Source organism: Bicyclus anynana, chromosome 8 (assembly GCF_947172395.1).
Source record: "Bicyclus anynana chromosome 8, ilBicAnyn1.1, whole genome shotgun sequence".
Taxonomy (NCBI): Eukaryota; Metazoa; Arthropoda; class Insecta; order Lepidoptera; family Nymphalidae; genus Bicyclus; species Bicyclus anynana.
The window spans coordinates 14802429-14821023 of NC_069090.1; the positions used below are offsets into that span (position 1 = coordinate 14802429).

Consider the following 18595-nt stretch of genomic DNA (forward strand, 5'->3'; position numbering starts at 1 on the left):
TATTTGGTTAGGTAATATTATAAAGATTTGTATGTTTGTATGTAACGAATAAACTCAAAACTACAGAACAGATTTTCAAAATTCCATTTTCAATAATTGAAAGCTACACTATCAGTGACATAATATGATATATTATATCCCCTTCTCACGGGAATGCAAACTACGCGGGTGAAACCGCGAGGTTTTGCTATAGATAATATAATGTAATGTGTGTATTTTCAAAATACCTATTTAAATAAATTATATTTATTAAATTTGCAGAATGTACGTTGTTTGAGGCATAAACGGCCATAATTATTATGACTTTTACGTTTGTGTATGTTGTGTAACTCTTCCTTGGCTTTGTCCTAGTCGGGGAAGAAAAAAACACGAATGTGATTTATCTAAAAAACTTGAACAAAAATTAATTACAGCGTGACATCTCTTATAAATTAATGAAACTTGGTTGATATCAGACGTACCTTTAAATCTTTTAAAGTATTTTTTACACATTTACATAGATGGCGCTTTAGTGTATTAGTTCAACAAAATACCAACAGACAGCAGAATACGTCGGTAAAACAGCATACTGCTTGAACTTGTTATCAGACCTTCAAATGACCTTTTATTCGTGTCCTCTCCTTTCTCAACAATTTTGACAGTTCTATTCGGTACCAGTCAGGGCGTGCAATAGTTCCAAGTAGAATCTTTTAGGAAAATGTAAGTGACTTTCTAATATATTTATATACATTACTATTTAAGTACCTATTTAAGCAAATCACTAAATAGTAATCTTAAATTAAATGACGATATTCAGGCGAATTTTTAATGGTTGGTCAATAATTTTTTTTTATATACCTGATGAAATTATTAATATTAATTGAAAATATTTTTGTGATTTCTTTCCAATATATATAGTTTTTTTTTGCTTAATGTATCAATTTATTTTGTAAGTTATAAACTAAATAATTTAAAAATTATATTAGACATTTAGATTACAGATTTTTCAATAGGTAAAATTTGTACATTTAATTAGAATAATTATTGTTGAATATTTGTACCTAGCAGATATAGGATTTTCTATTTTTTATTTTATGTAATATATATTATTTTAGATACTGCATTGTGTTCATAAAATGCACAAATTAATATTTGCCAATTATTTTGGTACAGTTCCAACTTTTAGATTGAAAGCAGATGCTTTTCTTTATATTATTTAAATAAAACTATCATGCCTGTGACGCCGTATCTTATGTGACCTCTGAAGGTCACGGTCACCTTACCACCACTATAGATTACAAGAAAAACATAAAACATTCATTTGTTTTTTAGATTCGTTTCAAAGCTTTTTTATTTATTTTTTATTAACAATAACTATAAATTAAAATTATCGACATTTTTTTTGCTTTCGAAAGGAACATCTCTATTATTAGAAACGTCAAAAGGTCGAAGAAAAAGTCAAAATGACATTAAAATTCCAATTTTGAATTTTGAAAAAAAATATTAACAAACAATCAAATGGTTTGAAATTTGATTAGCTATTGTGAATTTTGATTTGTGACTTATTATGACAGTTTTGGTAAGTGTTTTTTTTACTGATTTTCTCGTTACTAATGAAATAATGTAATTTTTGGAATAAAATTTAAGATTCATGTCGAGTACCTATAAGATTTTCTTTTTGTTAATAATATACTTGGTATTTCGGATTAATTAATAAAAAAATGCCGCCAAAAAAGGGTAAAAAGGGGAAAGGGCCACCAGAATCAGGATGGATGCCTGGATTTGGAACTAAAGGTATTCCAAGTTGAATTCTTGTTTAACGTTTAAATAACTAGCTAAACCTACTCCATTCGCGTGAAAGGAACAGACAGGCTTACTTTCACATTTATAATATTATTACTAGCTACGTCCCGCGGTGTTACTCATATTATATCATCATATTTAAAAGTTAAATAATCTTTTTTATAGTTTTTAGTTTTAAAATAGTTGTGGTTGTCCACCAGTAAATTAGAATAGAAAAAAATATTTTAGATAGTCAAGGTTCAGGAAGTTGACAACATAGATCAAGTTAAACAACTTTTAGAATTGGAGGTGTGTCGAATATACTTATTAAAATAAATACCAATGAGCTAATGACGTTCAAAACACACCCATTATGTAAATGATACTAGATTTTAGCAAGTATCTACTTGATAAACAAGTTTTTGCTTTTAAATGATAAAATATCTTATAGTCATGTTGTAAATGTTATCTGTAATTTAAGAGAACTGTGATAAAAAATATTTCAAGTTATCTGGTTGTTATGCCAAAATATTGTTGTTTAAGAGTACTTATTATAATTGTTATTAAGAAAACTTGTAAATTTTGGTATTATTTACACTATGCTTTAATGACTTTTTTGGCTGGTGGGAGGCTTCGGCCGTAGCTAGTTACCACCCTACCGTCAAAGACGTACCACCAAGCGATTTAGCATTGCGGTACGATGTCGTGTAGAAACCTAAAGGGATGTGGATTTTCTTCTTCCTCCTAACAAGTTAGCCCGATTTCATCTTAGATTGCATCATCACTTACCATTAGGTGTGATTGTAGTCAAGGGCTAACTTGTAAAGAATAAAAACAAAATGTGACATCTTAATTGATCATAATAAATATTTTATGATTATAATGTTATAGATTGACAGTTTTTACTTTAAATAGCTAGACTACTAAAAGGATTTTACATCAAAAGTTACAATTCACAGAAGTTCTCATTCTTCCTAGTTATTAGCATGGAAAAATCAACTATACTTAGTACTTACTCATCATCATCATCATCATATCAGCCGATGTCCTGCACTTTTGTAGGGACTTCCAAACATCACCATACTGAGCCACCTGCATCCAGTGAATCCCTGCAACTCGCTTGATGTTGTCAGTCCACCTGGTGGTGGGTCTACCAACACTGCGCTTTGTAGTGCGGGGTCGCCATTCCAGCACCTCGGGACCCCAATGTCCATCGGCTCCTCGAACTATGTGGCCTGCCCATTGCCATTTCAGCTTCGCAACTCGTTGAGCTATGTCGGTGACTTTGGTTCTTCTGCAGATCTCCTCATTTCTGATTTGATCACTATACTTACCTTATTGTTTATTTGATCATGATAAAACCTTAATCCACATTTGCACAATATTGTCATTATAATACTTTTCATTTTCCTTCTCTTCTAAGATTCTTGTGTACATCTTGTAGAATATATGGAAAATCAAGGTTATTTAACTATGCAAAAGTTCATAATATTGAATTTAATGTATCATATAACTTAGGAGGTTATTTAATCTTCAATTCAATAGAGTTTTTAGATTCCATAAAAAATAGACCAACCATCTAGCACAAATTAACTTTTAAAATACTGGTACTAGGGTATCAAAGGTACCAAAGAAGTTAAAATAAACTGTTTCTTTCCAGCCACAATGAGCACCTACTTCCAGTACCCAACCCCTGAGCTCCAGGAGGAGCTGAAAAAGATCGCCCAGGCGATCGTTGCTCCAGGCAAGGGTATCCTTGCTGCTGATGAGTCCACTGGTAAGAATATACTTTACTCTGTAATACTTGATATTATGTTAATAAAGTTTAACATTCACACTGTCTTTTGAAGGACATAAAAATTTTATCTTTCTCAATTATCCTTAATGTGTATTTTTCTTTATAAATGCTTAACATTTTATATTGATGTTATCAATATCATTATCAATTTCTGTCAATATCCATTTATTTAAAAAAAATACATAAGTATGAGAAGTAATATTTTTATTTGTAGAAATTATCTATTGTTATGAAATTGTTGATATCTTGAGAGCATAGGATTAACTTTATTGTCATTGTAAGAAATGTTTTGTTTTATAACAGATAAGTAACAAGTTCTTGACTGTATATTTTTGGATAAATGACATACATACATTTAGCATATAGAAGATGAGAATTCCACAATTTTTCTGGGAGTGAACTTATATTTTAAACTTCAGTGGGGTGCTCATATAGACTCTGATGGGTAAACATAGCTCAGCTGTATTTACAGTGAAAAAAATTTACCTATTTTTTTGATACTCGCACTTATGGATTGTGTGTTACTAATAAAAAAAGTTAATGTGTAATATGACCTAATGACATTCCTTCTTAGGTACCATGGGAAAGCGTCTTCAGGACATCGGTGTTGAAAACACGGAGGAAAATCGCCGCAAATACCGCCAGCTCCTTTTCAGCACTGATCCCGTAAGACAAAATCTTATACCCTGTAGTTCTCGACACCTTTCCGTAGGAATACAGGGACAAAATATAGCCTATGAAACTTACAAATAATGTTTTTAGTAGTAAAAGAATTTTCATAAACGGTTCCGTAAATCCAGAATCTCTGGGTCTACCTGTTTGTATGTTTAAGTTTTCACATACATACAAACTTTACCTCTTTATATTAGTATAGATTATAATATTAGTAGGTAGGTAAAGATAATAATTAGAATGTTCTACTGTAACACTGAATGTAACTCGTGACATTACATCACATAGCTATTTATACTTGTACCTATTTACAAATAATGCTAGATTTGCGCGCAGTCTATAACTATAATGTATTAATTATTTAAACTAAATTGAAATTCTTCGTAAGTTTCGATGGGGAAAATTTTTTAGGCGTTCGTTTACATATATCGGACTAACAGACGCCCGCGACTTCGTCCGATATTTCTATGTGAATATATAATGGGTATCCTAATATAGAAAGAATGACGACGGATAGTCAGGCTTGCCACCACACCCAAATGACGACCACGACCACTCTGTCCAGAGTGTGACGACAAAGAAGAAGAATATAGAATGATCGAATGAGTATCCTTAAAAGATAGATATACCTATGTATTTCATCGCGAACTTTTTATAGATCTCTAAAAGAAGAATGTCCCATCATGCATTGTTTTGTTATATGTCAAAGGAATTAAACAATATTTTGTATGGAAGCTCCCAGATTGCTTGACCTCTCCAGCAATTATCATAATTTTATTTCAACTGATTTAGACAAAACCTTGACAAATTATACACCTAAACTACTAACTAGTAGCTATCGGTGACAACCGCATGAAATTTCATTTAATAGTTTTTACTTAATCGCCGTTCCGTTTCGTAGTTATCGTTTTTCTCCTACCACTATTTTTTTTTATTCTTTACAAGTTAGCCCTTGACTACAATCTCACCTGATGGTAAGTGATGATGCAGTCTAAGATGGAAGCGGGCTAACTTGTTAGGAGGATGAAAATCCACACCCCTTTCGGTTTCTACACAGCATCGTACCGGAACGCTAAATCGCTTGGCGGTACGTCTTTGCCGGTAGGGTGGTAACTAACCACGGCCGAAGGCTCCCACCATCCAGACCTGGACAAATTAAGAAAATCTCAATCTGGCCAGCCAGGGATCGAACCCAGGACCTCCGTCTTGTAAATCTACAAGACGCGCGCCACGGAGGCCGTGAAAAAATAATATATATTTGTTATTTAGGCTATCTCCGAAAATATCTCCGGAGTGATCCTGTTCCACGAGACCTTGTACCAGAAGGCTGATGACGGCACTCCCTTGGTGGCGCTGCTGGAGAAGCGCGGCATCATCCCCGGCATCAAGGTCGACAAGGGCGTCGTGCCTCTATTCGGCTCGGAGGACGAGTGCACTACACAGGGTGAGTGACATATGACACATCTCCACAGTGATCCTGTGTCACGAGACCCTGTACCAGAAGTGTGAAGTGAGTGACGAATGATATGACAATGAGGAGAGCTAATTTTCGGAGTCCTCGTTCGAGTGATACAGTTGTGGGCGATTTGGGGAGCTAATATTCTGAGTCCTCGGTTATGAGGAGTGCAAGACGGGCGGACGACTGGCGTATTCTTCATTCATTAAATTACAGTGATATAGATAGTGTGATAAATTATTATGCCATTTGCATAACTGTGCTTTTAACGAATCTTATGCAGGAGAAAAAAAGAGTACCTTGCTTTAGTGTGCGATTTAGATACCCAAGTCTACCCTACCACTATCTATATAGTATAAGGTTTTTCTGCACTTTATTTTACAGAATAGGTAATTGATCTATGTGACATGCAATGAACATAGGCAAAAGTACGATTTGCAGCATTTAAATTTTCATCAAAGTATTTTTAGGTACAGTACAATAATGCAATTTTTGTACACGCAAAGTACAATTAATTGGATTCGAAAGTTAGTTAGTTAGTAGAATGAATTGGATTCGAAATAACCAGTTGTGCGATTATGAAATCATTAGAATTCCACTAATACAAACTGCTTCGTCAAATTACACTAAGCAGTTTAATTAGTCTGTGTGACCGGTCCCATACGGGTAAACAGCATTAAGTAAGTGACAAATGTTGGTCTAAATATCCAAAGAACACAGTCGATTAATGCATGAATCCTTTTGAGTATTATTGATATACTTACGAGTATTACATGTGTAGGGGCTCGTCGTTTAATCAATTTGATAACAGTGTCAAAGTCGAGTTGGTTATGATATAGATATGAGAGTAATGAAAATATTCCATTCAATATTTCGTCAAATATTACAAAATATATACATTGTAGTCTTCGTTGCTTACTATGGATATCCTAAGAAAGATCAAAGTCACTCAGAGGGCGATGAAGCCAGCCATGCTTGCAGTTTCTGACTATCTGTGGTGAGAAATCAGGATATCCGCAGAAGAAGCAAAGCGACATTGCACTACGAGTGGACAAACTGAATTAGCTATGGAAGGGGTACATAGTTTGAAGAGTTGATAGACGTTTAGGTCCCAAAATGCTTGATGATGATGACCTCGGGACCGTGGTGTTTGTAAAGTTCTTTGCCCAACAGTAGACGTTCGTTGGCTGATGATACAATTGACTGAATTGTACAACCATCTAGATATATCCATAGTAGTAATCGGTAAATCAGTTCGTGCTATTGGCGGCTGGATCCCGAATCTTTGAAGTCGGGAATCCTGCACTTAATCAGTGTCAGACTAAAAATAAGTCCAGACTACATACATTTGATTTTACAATTTATACATACATACAAGTACTTACATGGTATTACCATACATTAATTTATGAAAGGTAATTTACAAGTCGGTTGGAAATAATAACAGAAGACAAAGTTTATTGACCCCTTTTAATAATTTTATAAGTAAGTACGTGAAATTCAATGCGCTTGTGACTGCCACACATTGTCGCATATTATATTGACCTTGGAATGAGTCTGTATACTTAAAATATTAACCGTGTCCAATTTTCGAACTATGTTACTTACAGTTGTTCTTACATAAAAACTTCGTATGTTCTAAAACATGTCTACATAATTATTTTGATTGCATGATAAGAAACTTATTTAGTTGTTGTTATACTTCAAATTATCTAGATGTGATAAATTGATATGTGAAGTTATTGTACCAAATAAAGGATTTTTAAATTGTCACCAGGCTTGGATGACTTGGCCCAACGTTGTGCCCAATACAAGAAGGATGGCTGCCACTTCGCCAAGTGGCGTTGCGTGCTCAAGATCGGCCGTAACACTCCGTCCTACCAGGCTATCTTGGAGAACGCGAACGTGCTCGCGCGCTACGCTTCCATCTGCCAGAGCCAGCGCATCGTTCCTATTGTTGAGCCCGAAGTTTTGCCTGATGGTAAGATTGTATAAAAATTTTATTTCTATAAATCTCAACAGACTTGCCTGACAAAATAACTAAGGCTGTCATTTCTGTAAATGTCGTAACATCCCATCCTACCAGGCTATCATAAAATACATGAACGTGTTCTCTTGCTACAACTCCATCTGACAAAGCCAAGTCCACTGTTCCTATTGTTAATAAGCCTGAAGTGTTGTCTGATGGCATGTTAAAGTTTCATTGTTCTAGAGAACAGACCTTTAGAATAATGAAATAATAGAACTTTTTAACAGAATTGTCCAACTCTAACACAAAAGTTATCTTATGGCTGCCACTTAGGTAAGTGGCGTTGCATGCTTAAACAGTCGCAACAACCCAGCCTACTAGGCTATCATGAAGAACATAAAGGTTCTCTCGTTACACGCTTCCATCTGGCAAAGTCAGTGCATCGTTCCTATTGTTGAGCCCGAAGTTTTGCCTGATGCTAAGATTGAATAAAAATTTATCAGACTTCCCTAACACAATAACTATGGCTGATATTTCTGTAAATGGCATTGCTTACTAAATATGAGTCGCAACATCCCATCCTATCCAGGTTATCATAAAAACCTCGAGGTGCGTCCCCTCGCTACGATTTCATCTGACAAAGCCAGCGCACCGTTCCTATTGTCAAGACCAATGTTTTGCCTGATGCAAAGTTAAAGTTCCATTATTCTAGAAAACACACCTATAAAATAATGGAACTTTATAACAGAATTGTCTAACACAAAAACTTGACGACATCTTCAAGATCGGTCCAATGCTTCATTGTCCTACCAGGCTATCATGAAGAACGCGAACGTGCTCGCTCGCTAAGCTTCCATCTGTCAGAGCCACCATATTGTTTCTATTATAGAACCCCAAGTTTGAAGGGTTTACTGTGATCAGATGTAGAAAAATCTGATTCCAGTAAACCCACTTTCAGCATCTCTATGTAATGAGTATGGTTATAATATCATTGTTGCTCATTTCCAGGCGAGCACGATTTGGACCGTGCCCAAAAGGTGACCGAGCAGGTCCTCGCCGCCGTGTACAAGGCTCTGAGCGACCATCACGTTTACCTCGAGGGTACACTCCTCAAGCCTAACATGGTAAGTTGTTTGAACACTTTGATCAGGTTCTTACTTTATAGATAGAAGCATGAATAATTTAACTATTTGGTATAACCAAATAATATGACTAGTTGTTTTGAATTTTCACATTTTGTGGGAATTAAATGGGGCATGGTTTTGGAATGGGTGTAAAAGATAGGATTTTCTAGACTTGAATTACGTGTACTCATTATATATATCTTGAATCTGGCATTTATTGCAATATGACTGAGAGAAATTGTTTAATTTTCTATTGTTTTTTTAAGCTAGAACCCAATTCCAAAAAACAGCAATGTTGCATTCAGTAGAAATAGACGTTAGTACTCCCTTGGGTGACAACTTGAAGAATAGAGCCGAGAATATAAAATGTGTTAAATCTCCTTGCAGGTGACCGCGGGCCAGTCCTGCAAGAAGACCTACACCCCCATGGACATTGGACGCGCCACCGTCACCGCACTCCTTAGGACCGTGCCCGCTGCAGTGCCCGGTAACTATTTCCGTTACACTCTTCCTCCCTTTGATCTCCTGGTACAGTCAATCTATTCCAGGAAGTCCGTTTGGCTGTGATGAAGTGGAATGATACTTGTGTTTGTGTATAAACTGAAAGTTAAGTTGTGTCAACTACCGATTGTCAAACTAATGCCAAACAGACTTCTAAAAGTAGACAAACTGTACTCGGAGGCACAATTATCCGCCTACACACACACGACCACATACTCTCGTCATATTAAGAAGGGCCAATAATTGTGTCTCTGAGTATATACCAATATTAGCTACTGCCTACTGCAATACATTTCTCTTTTAATTTAGGAAGGAAAAAATATTCCAAGACTACACTGTCTAAGGATAAAATCGGATTAATTATCTAATGGGTTATGTTTAGAATTTCTAAAGTGCAGCCATTTAGAAGTTATTATGGAATATATTATTATAGATATTCTTGCGAATATACATTTTTACTTATATAAGTGAAACCTAACAGTAATCAATTTAAAGGGTTTCAATTCCCAGCTTTGGTTGTTTGGTGAAGAACTCTTACCAGTTTATAGTTTAAATTAAGACATTGTTTCCCTGCCTTATTAGCGTTCTTATTCATTCAGACATTGCTCAAACTAGACCATTTGAGTCATTGTATATTGCAATTAGCTGACGCCGGCTTCACCCGCGTGGTTCTCGTTCCCGTAGGAATACGGGGATAATATATATCCTACAGCCTTCCTAATAAAAAAATCATACATACAGCCGAATGTAGAACCTCCTCTTTTTTTGGAAGTCGGTTAATTAGTATAAATATTCTTGCGAAAATATCATGACTTAATTATGGTACGAGTATGATAGGTAACGGCCAATTACCGTTCACCTTAATTTACCGTTAAATAAGAAAAATCCATTTTGATTTCCAGGAGTCACATTCCTCTCTGGTGGTCAGTCTGAAGAGGAGGCCTCCGTCAACTTGAACGCCATCAACACTGTGGACCTCAAGAGGCCGTGGGCCCTCACCTTCAGCTACGGCCGTGCTCTCCAGGCCTCCGTGCTCCGTGCCTGGGCCGGCAAGCAGGAGAACTTGCTCGCTGGACAGCAGGAGTTGTTGAAGCGCGCTAAGGTAATGTCCTCGACGTTTATGGTACCCTAGTACTTGGAATGATCTTACAGAAGGTTAACTTGACTGGGTCCTATAGGTTATAATACCATATTATTTGGAATCCTTTGCCTCATAGTTTGTATCTTAGGTGTCAAACTGAGAAATGACTAATTTGGAAGTTTTATAAGGTAAGGCAATCCTCTGTTTGCCCTTGGACTTCTTTAATCCAGCCCTTACATTAGTAGGTATCGCTGTAAAAATAGAGTAACTTCTCCCGTTTTCCCAACATTTCCCTTCACTGCTCTGCTCCTATTGATCGTAGCTTGATGAAAAGTATGTCGAAATATTTTACCAAGTTTCGACATATATTCTCTGTGTATTCGTTATAGAATATACAAGTCTGTCTGATTGCATTTTTGGCATCAGTATAGATCACTAATCACCCTCTGAAAGTTATTTCGGAAATATATTTCATGTACAGAATTGACCTTGAATTGAATTGACCAAAAATGAATGATTTTTTATAAGTATAGATTAGGGATTAACTTAAGAAATATGTATAAGGCAGCGTACAATCTGATATTCGCTAGATTTGAGAAGGTCTTAAGGTTAAATAAATGGTAACTAATTTAAATGAGACACTCAAATGGAATATATTTGACTAACTATATTGGATTAACTTTGGTCAGTTCTTGAAGGTAATGTCCTTTAAGGTGAGTATCTAATACTTCAAACGGCATTGAAAAAAATTGACAATAAATGATGGCAGTAATATATTTCCCAAGTAGTACTTGGATTTCCATTTTAGTAATCCCATAATATTTGATTTCATTTATTTTGCATGCCATGTATTGAAACTTTGCTTTTTGTGTGTGTCCTAGCTAACCTTGAGTGTGTTTAATTAATAATAATCGTTATAGAAGCTACTCATTAAGATTAAATAGTGTTTTATTACTAGTTACACAGTTTAATTCTTTTTTGTCACAATGTTCTTTTTATTTACATTTTGTGCATCACAAATCACAAATCACAAAATCGAAAAAATTACAGAATAGATTAACGTATACTTTTTATCCCGAAATATTTCATGGTTTTCGGGGGATTTCATGAAAATTTGAGTTTAATGTGAAAGAAGTCGCGGGCATACATATAAATTATCATGATATTTTTTTGACTCTCAAACTTTATTTTCTGTAGGGAGAGATACTTATAAGTGATTTTACTTTTTATCACTATTTTATCATGAGTAGCTTCTACAATCAATGTATCTTAGAATGTAGAATGTCACTAATGCATCCATTTTTTTTCTTTCGCACGTCCATGTTGCATCCATGTCGACGCCTCGCCGCGCACCAACGATCGAAATTCTTCTAAATTAATTTTAAAAACTACCATAAATTATAAATTGGCTGTCATAATCCTACCAAATGCATTATAAACTATGGTTTTCTTCCATTGTCTACGATGTGATACCATATTTCACAATCAAAATTATTTTTTAAATTTAAATATTTTAAATATATTACTGAATTTCTACCATAAATTATAATTGGCTGTCACAATCCTACCAAATACATATTCAACTTTGATTTACTTCCATTTTCTACGAATGAATGTGTTGCCATATTTGCGAAATTGCAATTGTTTTTCAAATTAAAATATTAGGCGAACGGTCTTGCAGTTAGAGGGATATATGAAGCAGGGTCAATTCCATCACTTGCATCTAGCAAATCTAATTTTGTTAAATCACATGCTTACTAAATTGGCTATAATGTTTATGACGACAGAGTGAATATCTTTATCATATTGTCTTATAAAAAGATTGCAATATAAAATAAGTTTATTTTATTCATAACAGTAACTGGCAGTTATTAAATGAATTTTACTTTTTAATATGTTTTTTTACAATATTTTTTCTCGAATCATGGCAACACAGCATTAGTTGATTCTTATTTTAAATGAAATTTTTACATATATTAAATGGATTAATACAAATTTAGTGTTAATAAAAACGAACTATATAAAGTCAAAAATGAACTGTTTAAATACCGAAATCTGCGTTTGGGTATTTTATTGATTTAATAATTTAACATTAAATTTGTATTTAAATTTAATTCATTTTAGGTTGGATCCTTGCTTGTTTGTGTTTGTCTTAGTAACATATTAGCTAAGCTAGTTTTGGTAAAACTAATTGGTATAAAATATATAAAAATAAAATCAATTTGGTTTCTGGCATTTTTGTTCTTATTGACAAGAAAGCCCACATACATTAAAAGTAAAAATCCAAGGTGATTCTCTGAAAGATATGATAAACTATCATTTGTCTATGAGAGAGGCTTCGGCCGTGGCTAATTACTAAAATACTGGTAAAGATGTACCTCCAAATGGTCTAACGTTCTGGTACTTTGTTATTCAAAAACCAGTTGGATTTATATGTGTCAAATAACCTGTGACATCTTCTATTTTTTTAGCCCTTGACTACAATCTCACCTGATGGTAATTGATGATGTAATGGTAAGATGACTTGACATCAGATGAGAAAATAATATAGAACAGATAATCGGGTGTCAATATTATCTTTTTAGAAAATCACTGTTGTATATTTTATATCAATTAAATACAGTACAGCCATTTTAACATACTACTTTTGATAATTTGGGTTTTTTTGTGTAACACTATTTTAATAATATAAACATAACAAATATAAATACGACTAAATAAATTTATTGACGAATTTAATAAATTTTTAGTATTGCCAGTTTATTTTAAATTCGTACGCCTGGCCTACCACTACGCTGCTGCAATGCTAGTTGTAAATGTTAAAAATATTACATCTGTCAAAAATAACCTGTCAAAATGGCTCTACTGTAGAAATAGTTTGTGCTTGTTGTTATGTATTTGCGGTATGAATACAATTTGTATGACATTGTATATAATAACCATCCTAACTCCGTTTTGTTATCGTTTACAATAAAATATAAACCTTGGTGGTCTCTATTTTTTATTTCTACCTGACATTGAACGGTATATGAGTTTTGTAAGACACTGTTCGAAATCTCGTAGCATAAATCATTTTTTGAGTTACTAATAATTAGTAGGTATTAAAAAAAACATGCGAGTCTCGGGACGCTCGGACTTAAATTAATTGAATCAAATTAATTATTGAATTTAACCAAGAATCCTCTACTGTCGGAGAAGTGTAAAGAACGTTTTGACAGCAACAACAGAGAAACTTTTAAAATAGTCTGTGGTCGCAAAATCATTTTGCGTCGCAAATTTAGTGGAAGGACTTTGTAATTTTGTGCAATCTAATGTGAATCTCGATTCTGATGACCTATGATCGAGGTCCAACTACATTAGTTGCACGATTTAGCTGGAGAAGATGTGTCGGAAGCGTAGTTATGGCACTATACCTTTAAGTATACCTACTCTAAATGAGCTGATTTATGAATCTGAGGGAGCAAGTCACCAAAAAAGTTAATGAGTCAAAATTCTAACTTGAGCGAAAAACGCTATAATCTTATATGATGTTTAGTACTTAGTTTCAATTTTTTTTTAATCAAAAAAAATATTTTTTTTTTCTTTTTCTAACATAATTAAATAAATTTGGAAAGGTATCAGTTTGAAAAGTTCTTTGTATGATACACCTTACTGCACCTTACGCACACTACTATTAACGTAGTCGCCTCGCCTCTGAACAAGCTTTCGGCTCGCCATAATTTTTTGTAGGTAGCCAATATATTTTTCTATTTACGTTAACCGAAACATAACCGTGCGCTTACCTCCAGATTCAACAATTTTGAAACTGGTTGATCTAGCGGCGCTTGGCCTTCAAGCCGAGTCTACGCAGTCGGTTGACGTTCAGACTTCATTCGCACGAGTTTTTTTATCGGACGTTAAAAAAGCGTGCAAATTCAATAAACGCATTCCCAAGTATATGTTCACACGACATCGTTTTTCAAATATGACGCTGTTTTTTTGAGCAGTGTTGCATTTTCAATTTTAAGCGTTGGAAATAGACCACGCTGCGTGTTAACGTATCGTTTTTGTAACTCCCGTGCGAATGAGGTCTGAGGCGATACAGTTACGATCCCTTTCCAAATTGATGTGTAACCTTTAGCCCTCATTCGCAAAAGATCTTTTTAAAAAAAGCGTCCAAATACATCAAATATATGTTCATACGACAGCGTTTTTAAAACACGACGCTTTTTTCGTGCAGTGTTGCATTTTCAATTTTGGGCGTTGGAAATATATCTTCATTTAACTTCATACTATATTCGAACCAGTGGCGTAGCGTGATTTGGAATTTGGGGAAAAATTAGTTGGGGGACCCAAAATAAGGGTAAAGATTTCTCACAAAAAAAAACGAAAATGCTTCCTATAAAATAAATATGATAGTGACTTGACCTATGTAGGCAATATGTAGGATGTTTCCAACTTTTAGGCGCCTTATCAGGGAAAAAAAGAGATTGTGGATTACCTACATTTTACTAATTTTTGCTTTCACACGAAAGGGGCCCCTGTAGACCGGGAGCCCCGTATGATATGGCGGTAGCTACGCCCCTGATACGAACGTTTTTTTAACCTCCGTTAAAAAAATAACTGTCGTGCGAATGAGGGCTTAGGTACTTAATTGGTGTTAGGAGAACCAAGACATTATGAATCCTAAGTCCAAGTTGTTAGGTGATATAAAATATTTGAGTTTGTCGTACCTATTTACTAGGTGAATTAATATATGACCATGTATTTTAAGATGTTTTCGACATGTGTAATTAGTAAATATAGGTACGTTATCACGCACAATCTACTGAAAAAATCAACTGTCAACTTCTCAATGATAATGGAATAGATTTGCTGTCAAAAAATCAATTTATGATACTGCCAACCTGTTTAATGATTAATTGTTTAGAAAGATTCCTTAGATTTTGTAACGCAAATGATATGATAAATGTAGTAAGATGACGAAGAAACCGTTTATTGTTTAAGTATTTAAATTTAAATAGGTGTTATTTGAATGTTTGAGTCATTGCGCCTGATAAAAGAAACGCAGCCTTAACGCATTGAGTAAAATGTTCCAATTCCTTTTCCAGGGTAACGGCCAGGCGTCCCAGGGCAAATACGTCGCCGGATCCGTAACAGGTGTGGGCGCTGATGCCGGTCTATTCGTTGCTAACCACGCGTACTAGACACACAGGAAGTTACACAGAAATATACACAGGAACACAGAAAAATACACAACACAAGATACACAAGGCACACACGGAACAATACAGACTCACAGATATACTTGATTGAAACGTTATGATTTACTGGCGCGCTGAATCCTGAACTTTAGCCTGTAAGGCTAAAGTAAATGTAGACAATATGTAACTACCTACCTACTACATTTAAGGCGTCTTTAAAACTTAAAAGGTGGTTCTTATTCTGTCATAACACCACATACGTAAGAATAAAAAATAACAAATATCTAACTAAAACACATGGTGCAAATTACCTAATCACAAGTGAGTAAAACTTGTTTGACACAATAGGTACGTGGTGGATATATGTCAAAGACAACATAGGATTTCCACAAATTCCTAGAATCCGAATTACAATAACACGATGTTGCAAAGAGTTGCCTAAAAATATCTGCTCTCGTTTTTACTGTAGGAGGCTTGTCTATTTTAATAAACATTATTATCCTTTCTTAAATAACATATAGATTATACGTGAAAATGATTTTGCAAAAATAGTTTTCTACTAGAGGCTTTTGAAAACTTTAAGGTTTTATCTGAACGAGATGACTGTGACGTCATCCCGTATTACGGTTTGATTTTTTTTATACGCCTACTTTGTAACAGCACATAACCCACACAATAAGTTATTTGTTACTGAACTTTATATCATTTTACGATATGAATATACTATCAACAAATAATCTTACTTGTGTGCCTAAGTAATTTGAAAGAATCTATAGTTTCTAAGTAAACTGAGTAAAGTCAACACAGATGTAACAAAATTAAATTGTCACAAAATTAAATTGTTAATCTTAGAAATGACGCCATTTAAAAAAAAAAGCGCGGGAATACAACAAGATGGCGTCTTTGTCATAGATAATATTAGGTCAAAGAGTATAGCTGTATTTTGAAATTGTTGTTTGGAACTAGAGAAAAATCTATGATGTTGTCGAATGTAGTATTGTCATAGTATATTGAAACTAGATGTCATTTTAGATGCTTTATGTATTGGTAGCAGTGTATCAAGACAAAACATGGATGTAATACATTTCTATCGAATATTTAGCGATACATTTTAAGTAATAGGTAATTTATTTTATATAAAAATTGTTATAAAATGACCCATTATACTTGGCTATTTATATTATTTTTAATAATGATTTTTACTTTAGTTTTTTAATGTATTTTGATATTTTAAGAGTAAAATATATCTAAAATAATCAATCATTATCGTAGTTTCATTTTAATCTATAGGTACCTATCTCTAAAATATCCTCAATAAGTCCTCTATTTGTTAGTAATATCTTTGAGTAGCTACTTAGTTGTAGTTTATAATGTAAGACCAAGCTATTATTCATTCGTAGCACTATACGTAGAGTATATGGGTACATAGTAAGTTTGTAGATAATAAAGGTGACCCTACATTATGTAGTGTCACCTATATTTATAGTCTACATACATAAACATGCAATGATGCTAAATACTGTTAGATGTGTTACTAAGTCATGAAAAATTATGCGCTCAAAAGAGGAATTTTCCACATCTCAATGTTGGTTGTGGTCAACAATGAACGTTATTTAAACAAAAATTACCTAAATATCGTCTACAATTTCGAGTTGTGTGTTCAGGAAGTATAAAACTATATATATATAAATATAAATAATGGAATTAAAGACAAAATTGTGCATGTGTGCGCTTAGTTTTGTAGAATATTATTGGGATCACTTTCTGCGATGATTTTGTAGAGACGTAATCGATCTATAGTATAAAATTATCATTGTATACATGTCAATCGAGTATTGACAATATTATTGAACGTGTGTGGATATCCTTATAATAATCGGTTCATTAGTTTATAGCGGCCAAAGAAAGTTACGCGAATTTTTTGTACATATTACTTAGCTAGTTTGGTTTATGTCTTATAATTAGTAGTAAGAATTATTATTGGTGACAGAGTTCATTCAGGGAAGTACTATGCTTATTTCTACCAGCATGCAACATTTTGTTCCGGTGCATGGCATGGTTATGGCTGTGGCGTAACTGTGTGGTGGAGGGTTGACAATACATCAATGGCTCACGGTCTGAATAATCCCTGCTCCTGTAGCCAAGTGGCAAGTCTCTTTCTACAATCGCAAACGCTTCGAAATCTAGAAACATGTATGGGAATAACAGATCTTGGTCACGTGACCTGTCGATAGCAAATGTCATTTCTATACATTTTTCTAGTTTTCGAAGCGTTTGCGATCGTAGAAAGAGAAACGACGTACCACTTGGAGGCTAGAGCGAGCGACCTTGGTCGCCAAGAAGGTCGCTCGCACTAGACTAGCCGTTGTCTTGGACAACAACAATTCAATTATAGAACTGATGCCAAAAATGCAATCAGTAAAAATTTTGTGTCTGTCTGTCTGTATGTTCGTTATAAAAACAAAAACTACTCGACGGATTTTAACGAAACTTTGAACAATTATTCTTCATACTCCTGGGCAGGTTTCTTTTCGTCCCGCTACGATTAATAGGAGCATTGCAGTGAACGGAAACGTTGGAAAAACGGGAGAAGTTACTTCATTTTGTAAGCTTCCGTCGCGTGCTAGAGGAGGGGTATGGTAGGAGTAGGGTAGGGGTATGCTAGTGGTAGGGTATGAGTAGGTTAGGTTAGGTGGAGGGCTGAGTCCCTACTCATCCCCTGTATGGTAGGGTAGCTGTAGAGTGGGAGTAAGGTAGGGTACTAGTAGGGTTTCACGCGGACGAAGTCGCGGGCGTCCGCTAGTATTATAATAAATATATAAAAAATCGCTAATGTGGAGTAAGGACTAAAGCTCTTCTCCCTAGGCTTTAGATTAATTAGTATAGTTATTCTTAATTGTTATAGATATAATTTACCAAATAGCTACTTGAGTATTTTCAGGTGTTTAACCCCTCAAGTAAACTCACTTAAGTGATGAACAGGGCTGAAAAGTCGTTAAGTAAGTAGGTAGGTACTTAAGGGAGATTTTAATGAGCACAAATGAATATTT

General features: G+C 34.5%; 1 protein-coding gene across 3 annotated transcripts; it reads left to right on the forward strand.

Moving 5' to 3' along the window:
* Positions 1–558: 558 nt before the first annotated feature.
* On the forward strand, positions 559–16809 carry LOC112048916 (fructose-bisphosphate aldolase). 3 transcript variants are annotated; one of them, XM_052882986.1, is made up of 10 exons: positions 559–699; positions 3422–3538; positions 4134–4225; positions 5501–5675; positions 7465–7668; positions 8665–8780; positions 9168–9267; positions 10184–10383; positions 12028–12102; positions 15453–16809. In XM_052882986.1, the coding sequence occupies exons 2-10, from the start codon at positions 3427–3429 to the stop codon at positions 15546–15548; spliced, it is 1170 nt and encodes a 389-aa protein (XP_052738946.1). In that variant the 5' UTR covers positions 559–699; positions 3422–3426; the 3' UTR covers positions 15549–16809. The 3 variants fall into 3 exon arrangements, with proteins under 3 accessions (XP_052738946.1, XP_023942388.2, XP_052738944.1); XM_024086620.2 differs by lacking the exon at positions 12028–12102; XM_052882984.1 differs by lacking the exon at positions 15453–16809 and having other exon boundaries at positions 12028–13349.
* The last annotated feature ends 1786 nt before the right edge of the window (positions 16810–18595 follow it).

Coding starts and splice junctions, on each gene's coding strand:
- LOC112048916 (XM_052882986.1), top strand. CDS start 3,427: ATGAGCACCTACTTCCAGTACCCAACCCCTGAGCTCCAGGAGGAGCTG. Junction 9,268..10,183: donor CGTGCCCGCTGCAGTGCCCG/GTAACTATTTCC, acceptor TTTGATTTCCAG/GAGTCACATTCCTCTCTGGT. Junction 10,384..12,027: donor AGTTGTTGAAGCGCGCTAAG/GTAATGTCCTCG, acceptor TTAAAATATTAG/GCGAACGGTCTTGCAGTTAG.